At 35.9% G+C, this 7,991-nt stretch overlaps 1 protein-coding gene across 2 annotated transcripts in view; it reads right to left on the reverse strand.

Annotated features, from left to right (window-relative positions):
• The window catches only part of PLCB1 (phospholipase C beta 1), a 731,248-nt gene that overhangs the window by 158,222 nt on the left and 565,035 nt on the right, over positions 1-7,991 (reverse strand). For both annotated transcript variants that reach the window (XM_017523921.2, XM_017523922.2), the window contains exons 15-17: positions 5,125-5,192; positions 2,766-2,862; positions 126-210 (exon numbers count right to left, since the gene is read on the reverse strand). In XM_017523921.2, the coding sequence (XP_017379410.1) occupies positions 126-210; positions 2,766-2,862; positions 5,125-5,192 (250 nt within the window). The remainder of the gene's footprint in view (positions 1-125; positions 211-2,765; positions 2,863-5,124; positions 5,193-7,991) is intronic.

The following is a 7,991-nucleotide window of genomic DNA, read 5'->3' on the forward strand; positions in this document are numbered from 1 at the left end:
CTTCACATGTACCCCAAAACCTAAAACGCAATAAAATATTTAAAAAAAAGAAAAACAACAAATGAACAAATAGCACAAGACTCCAGCTGTGTTCATTCTGCAGTCATTCGTCAAATCAAGGATACTCTACAAATTCCACCGGAGACTTGGTAAGTTGTTCAAGTCCTTTGGTTTCCACGAAGGAAGACATCTCAAAACTTTTATTTCTTTCTGAGTTAAGCAACAACAAAACAAAAAAGAGAAGGCGAGAAATAAAATTCATTGTTATAAATTATAACATTATAAAAGAAATCGGCAAATTTTCAGTGAAGTTGAGGGCAAATAATCCTTAATGTACCTTTAATATTTAATTTTTTTCTAGTGAACAATTTACTTGTAACAAAAGTTGAGTCTTGTTAGTTGTCTTTTCTAATATTTGCTCCTTGGGTCAGAGCTATTTATGCTTTTGTAATCTAGGGACATGAATTAATTTTAGATGAGTATAGTGTGGCAATAAAAAAATCTGTCAGAAAAGCAGGGACCCCATGGGAATATTTTGTTCTAAATTTATCCAGATTTTTTCCTTAGGGCCAATGGGGGATTAACAAAAGAGATGATGGGAATGTTTCTGCTAGGTGCTATCTCTTTCATACCCACATTGTCACCTTCTCAGTTTGTATATACTTTTTTGATTCAAACAACTAATATGACAGAAATACCGTCTTTCAAAACAGAAAGATCCTTGGAAATTTTCCTGTCTCATGACTTCATTTTCATATTAGATATATGATATGGTTTGGCTGTGTCCCCACCCAAAATCTCATCTTGAATTATAATCCCCTCATGTCAAGGGATGTTACCAGGTGGGGATAATGATAATTATGAGGGTGGTTTTCCATATGGGCATGGTTGTTCTGATGATTATAAGTTTAGTCCCATGAGATCTGATGGTTTTATAAGCATCTGGCGTTTCCCTTGCCTGGCCGCAATCTCCCTCCTGTTGCCCTGATAAGAGGTGCCTTCTGCCATGATTGTTATGTTTCCTGAGGTCTCCCCAGCCATGCAGAACTGTGAGTCAATTAAACCTCTTTTCCTTATAAATTACCCAGTCTTGGGTATTCCTTCATAGCGGCGTGAGAATGGACTAATACAATATGAAATAAAATAAGAGGCCAGAGAGGTGAATGTGCTAAACAGAAGATAAATGTTTTGAAAGTGAAATTCAAGCCTCTCATTAGAGTGAAAGAAACAAAACAAAGTTATCTTCATTTAGAAAGACTGAGAGTCACTTTCTCTACTCTTGTCCCCACTGAAAACCAACTATTACAAACAGTATTTTAGATAAGTGTCATACAAGGTGCATACACAGCTCTAAATTTTTTAAACTGAGTTATCTTTGAGATATTTTCCCTTTTTGACCTCTCTTTCAAAATTAAAATCTCATTTGTCTTAATCATTCCCACGCTTCTTTATCTACCTTCTCACCTTCTCCAGTTCACTCTAAGGCAAACCCTGACTTCTCTTATTTTGGTCCATCATACATCCACTTTTATATGATTTATTATTTTAAGCATGATTGTTAATTAAAGTCAACGTTAATAGGTACTTGGTAAAATATATTGACTTTTCTTTTTTTAAAAGTTGATAAAATGACATTAAACACAAGGAAAAAAGTGTGTGTTTGTGAGTCTAGCTGGTGTTGTTGTTTCCAGGTTCTGAAGAATCTAAATGTTTTGGCTCTTTCTCACACTTGTCTACTTGTCTTGGAGCTTTTAACTAGAGAGTTAGAGAAACTCATTTTGCAGCCCACGAAGTTACAGTGATATCAAAATAACTATGCTAGGATGTGTCAAATAAAACAACTTGTAAGAAACATCAGAAATTAAGACATTGAATTAAATGTTGAGAAATCATTATATACAATCTTGGAAGTTGAATTCTTTGTTGTAGAGATCTAGATTGCATATGCTACCAGGCGAAGATTATTTGGAAAGCTATACAAATATAAACAAGTGTGTTTGGTAGAGGCTTGGATTTTGATACAGCTGCAAAGCCATCCTTGAAGCTGGTACATGTGGGCAACATTTCTGTTTTTAAGGGCACATCTTTATAAGCAGCTAGTAAGTTTCAAGCATTCCCTTAATCTGATAGTATCTTACACTTCATGCAAAATGCAAAGGGCATTCTCATAAAGAGCCCTTTGTCTGGGTAAAGATGATATTTTTCTTTGTGTAAGTATGGATGTAGAGTTGAATAAAGGGGAAACACAAGTGATGTGAAGTTAATGCATTTTCTTCTAAATACATAAAATGCGCTGGACAAAGGGAATATAGATAAATTGGTTCTATTTGCAATTATCAGGGTTCATCATGTCTCTGCCTGCTTCCCTTTTGGGAAATAGGTAGATAATTTATTTCAACATTATCACTTATGTAATCGATGGATTACATTGCGTGTTGCAAACAAAAAGCAAAGTACAATTCCAAATTAGATGTACTCTGGTCATGTGTCTTTCAGATAACCATGTATGTCCTGTAGCTCTATTAAATATTTTAGGGGAACATCATAGAATACTTTTTCATATGGTTATTTTAATATCTTATAACACATGTATATTTATTACATACATGTGTAAAGATAACAAGACAGTTAAAATGTGTATCTACTTAAGACTTCAAAAACATGAATAACTCTGCTAAGGGTAACATTCTTTGCCCCCATTACTCTGTATTTAAAACATAATCATTATATGCTACAAGAGGGGTTTTTCTCCAGGGAAAACTTACTTTTTGAAATTTCAAATGACTCAAACTTGACCGGCTGAATGTAGTTCACCAGGTTAGACATTTCTTCTGTGGCCATAGCCTCACTTCCAGCAGTCCCCTGGAAGTAGGAATAAAACAAGCAAACAACAACAAAAAAAACATTTTCAGAGTCAGCATTATATTATCTGTTATTTTACCGGGAAAATGACCACGTGACTCAAGTGTGCAGAAAATTATCGCTCCCTTTCTGAAAATTACAAAAAGAAAATTCATTACAGGAGGCAACAGCAATACCTCATTTTATAAAAGGGAGGAAGGGAGGCAGGAGATTGAATGGTGGCTGGCAGCATGGCCCCAACATATTCATTCCCCTCCTCCCTGTCCCCACCTACCAGTTTAGAAATGTCTGATCTTAGTTCCTCTGCAGGCCTCAGACTCAGATCCCGCATTTTACTAAGGTGATTGGAATGCCCATTAAAGTTTGAGAATGACTGAACTATAGCTCATCTTCCATTGCAGGGGGTTCACAGGTGTTGTCTAAGGTTAGCAAAACTTTTTTTCTTAACTTTTAAGTTCAGGGGTACACGTGCAGGTGTTTTTTAAAATATAAGTAAACTCGTGTCACAGGGGTTTGTTGTGCAGATTATTTTGTCACCCAGGTAGTAGGCCTGGTACCCATTAGTTATTTTTCCTGATCCTCTCCCTCCTCCCATCTTCACCCTTGGGTAGACCCCATGTTTGTTGTTCCCCTCTATGTGCCCATGTGTTCTCATCAGGTTAGCAAATTAAGAATTCATTGTACAATAAGAAAATCAGTAGGTAGGTGACCACCAAATGAACTGAAAATTTTACTACTAATAAAAAAGGTTGCTTTGTGGAAATGAGCTGGGACCAGCAAACAATGCCTGCTTTCCTTCATCAGCATTCCTCCCTTCCTCCCTTCTTGGTTCCTGATGTGTCTCTTAGACAAGCAGGATAGTATAGTGCAGGGATTAATGGCTCAGGTTCTAGAGTCAGGCTGCCTGATTTTGAATCCCAAGTCCACTAGTTAGAAACTAGGCAACCTTGGGCAAGTTACTTAACTGCTCTGTGCCTCAGTTGGCTCATTTGCAAAATTAGAATAAAATCAGTTCCTACAGCATATAGGGGTTTTTGATTATAAAATAATTTATGTGAAAGAGCTTAAAACAGTGCCTGGCAAGTGGTACAATCTCGTGGTGCTTTTGCTATTATTAGCTATCACATATTACTTTGATAGAGTTTTTAATGAAAAAGAAAACCAATACTCTAGTATTGGCACAGCCTGGGCCTCTGTAGAGTGATCTAATATTTTCTCACATTTTTAGAAGAGAGAATGTGTGGAGATGAGTTTCTTTTAAAAATTCTGGTAGTAATATTTAGGTCAAATGTTAACTGGGAAACATTCATTTGCAAATGGACTATCCAATTAGTAAGAGAGTTTAAAATTATTTAGAATCACTAATCAGAAATTATACACAATTGAAATCATTCTCAGGCACATACACTTTGTCAGGCATGTAAACCGTTTTCCTCCTGGAAATTAAAAATTGAAATTTAGTGGGGGAAAATAATGAAGCAAAACTTTAGACATTAAAAAATAATTCTAAGAGGAAGGGCATCAGGTAAGAACAGCTTATTATTTGTTTCATTTTTACTAAATTGTAGAGCTACAAGTACTGAGACCGAAAATATCTAACAAATTTGAAAGCAGATTCAATATAAACTTAAAAATATGTATTTTTAAAGAGAGACAGTGCCTTGCTCTGTTATCTAGGCTGGAGCACAGTGGTGTGATCATAGCTCACTGCAGCGTCAAACTTTTGGACTCAAGTCTCTTCCTGCCTCCTGCCTCAACCTCCCTAGTAGCTGGAACTACTGGTGTACACCACTGCATCTGGATATTTTTATCTTTCATTTTAACTTCCTTCTAAAGATATGGGGTCTCACCCTGTCGCCCAGATTGTTTCAGTATAAATTTCTGCTAAGACAAAATTCAAAAATTGCAACTGACCTGCTTCTGATTCTCTTCTAGGTTCTGTGCAATTATTATTTTTAAGCTAATCAAGTTACTTGGGATACCTAAGTTTATATCATTATGTAGCTCTTGTGTTCCCAAACCACAACAATGCAAGGAATGTCACAGTTCTGAGCATTTTTCTAAACCCCATATCTTCTCTGGACTTTGGAACATTTCATAAGCCATTTAATTGCCTCAAAAATTGAAGCTGGCAGTTGGAACGCACACATTTACTTTTTGCCACTAGATGGCAGAAAGTGACCATGAGACAGATCCAGGAGGGTCTACTGGGCACCGCAGGTGGGTGGAATGCCTTTGGGACCAGAAGCCCTAAGTACCCACCTCATCCATTGAAGATTTTTTACAGTCATCATCATCATCATCATCGTCACTTTCCGTATCAGCTTCTCCTGTCAAATTTTAATAACAGATCATGATGTCGACAATTCAACATTTACGTTTAAAGCCCTTGTAACACATGTTTTCCCCAAAATCAATTAGAGATTTCCTTGGAAGATTCTACAGGAAAATGTTTGTCTTAATATTTTTCTCTATATGTTTTTAAACACATGTCATTCAATACAGTCTGATAACGTTTAATAGAGTTTGCTTTCTATGGTACATGTATTCTATTTTGATATAGAAACACCCTCCCAGGGTCTCTATGGCCCAGAAAACAGATAAACAACCCCTGTTTCATTTTTCCCTCATTAACCAGGCCCTGACTCTTCCATGCAATGCTTGGTCAGCACATAGCTCAGTGATCTTGCGTTGACAGTTTCTCAAGGCCAGAGAGGATCTCACAGGAGTCAAAGAAGTTAGGAGCTGGGGCGGGAATTCTGAGGCTTTGGCAGCAAACTGACTACACAAAAATCGTAAAGGGCCAACTTTATTCTATGATTTGTCTGCAAGCTTATTTGATGGATGTATTGTCATCACAACAATGCATATAGCATAGAAAATGCCGAAACTCTTTTTAAGAGGGCATGATAACATGAGTGAGGCCTTAACAATCAGCATGCTTAGAAATCTAACTCCATCAGAAATAATTCAGCTTCATATTTAGCCAATATACAGTCATTTAACTGAATTGTTTTTTCCCTGAAGAATTAATGGACATTTCTGCTTGGTTAAATATTCATATCAAGATGAAGCATTACATTCTTCCATAGCTCTGGGCTTCAATCAGACCCAGTAATATTAGCTATATAAAAAGATTTTCATGTAAAAAGTCAATAAGATTGTTCTAAATTGTTCAAAAGTTTTAAATTGATTTAACTACTGTCTTTCAGGGTTCACACAATGCAATAGCATGATCAGCCCGATAGATGGCAATATTGGTTCAACAATGAGGCAACTTGCGCCCCCGCTCACTGCCAACTGCCAGCCTTCCGAGTTAGCTGCCCTGCTCAATTTACATAAATGGAGACGGGACCACTGCACTGCCCTCTGAGAAGCTTATAAATGTTTTCATTTGGCTGTCAGAGTTCAATTAACTTATATCAGTGAAAAACATATTCCTTAAAAATCTCCAGGGGAAAAAAAATTTCTGGGACCAACAAGGGTTATTATGTATTGGATTGTTTATCAAAGAAAGCCACATACGACCACTTTATAATGCTGATATTGTGTTAGTAAATAAGGTGAATTGATTATATCTTGGATAGAAAACGTATGTTACTACTATATTAGAGACATTCTTTTAGGATATTGCCACTTAAACATTTTTTATAATGAAATTTTTGCATCAAGTTTTTATTACCTTTTTAAAAAAAATCAGAGAGAGGATTCTTTTAATTAAGTAATTTTAAAAATAGTTTGGCAGAGCTTTCTACAAAATATTCATGGGACCCAACAATTCACAGCCATTTCAAATACCCAATCAGGCCATTCTGTGGTTTCTGCAGGAAAGAAAGAATTAGTTTTCCTATTCCGTAAAAAGCAGAAACCTGATTTTTCTCTTGTAAATTTTTGGACGGATGTTGGGGGAATCTTGCTGAACTCTAAAAGACATCTTACTTTACCCTAGTTCGTTAGGACAAGTCTAGCCAAGGGCTGAATCATGGAAGAGGCATCTGGCCAATGGGGGCCATGATAAGTAAATTAGCTTTGAAATACAATAACTTTCACATTTTTCAAATTACTTGAGTTCCCAATACTGTTAATATCTACAAATCAAATGGTAAATCAGCAGTGCTCTTTATTCAGGGGCCTACCTTCATATTAAAATGTCTAAAAGTTTCCATTGATTACACAACAGATGACAGGATAGCTTAGGAAATCTACTGAATAACGAACAGATTGCTGCCCTTTCTCTGTATTAAGCAATAATGTTCACTGCCTGTAAAAATCGTCATTTGTGTTATGCATCCGGTTAATAAGAGGAGGAGAACTGGTAGTGGGAAAGGCAGATGGTAAAAAACACAAGTACCCACATGCAAAGGATGGCAAGGTTAGCATTCAAGGGATAGAGTTATGTTAGGAAATAGGTGTGAATGACAGGTCAGTTAATGATATTCCCTTCCAAACTTCAAAGAGAACATTTTTACTGAGAATGAATGTTGTTTTTGAAAAAATTTTGAAAGACTTGCATAGTAGTGATGAAAGCAGACATTCAAAAGCTGCAAAACGACACCCTTTCAAAGAATCATACGTCTGTTGATAAAAATTTTAATCTAAACAATAAAAAATAGGCAATTGAGACAGGAAAATAGAAGAAAAGACAAATCAGAGTCTTAGGCTCCTTTTTTTTTTTAAACCCTGATTGCCCTAGAGTTTATATTTTAATTATTTTAAAATCTTATAACTGATGTATAATAGGTGTACAGAAAAGTACACATATCGTAAATGCAAAGACTTTTGACCAAATAAATAGGTCTGAGTAAATGACATCCAGATCAAGCAACAAAATACAGCCAATCTCTAGAAGCCTCTTGGGCTCTCTTCTGGTTCCTTTTTCCCCCCAGGAAACCCGTTATTCTGACTTCTAATAGCATAAATTTATTTTGCCTGTTTTTGTATGTTACATAGATTAAATTATACGGTATACAGTTTTTTGTACCTGACTTCCTTTGCTCAACATTATGTTTATTTATAGTGATTCATCCATAGTTTTCATTTAGTTATAGATCATTCTCATTGCTGCATATTCTTCCTTTGTGTGAATATACCATCATTCACTTACCTGTTGATGTGCATTTGATTTCCAG

This window comes from Cebus imitator, unplaced genomic scaffold (assembly GCF_001604975.1).
Source record: "Cebus imitator isolate Cc_AM_T3 unplaced genomic scaffold, Cebus_imitator-1.0 Scaffold31, whole genome shotgun sequence".
Classification (NCBI taxonomy): Eukaryota; Metazoa; Chordata; class Mammalia; order Primates; family Cebidae; genus Cebus; species Cebus imitator.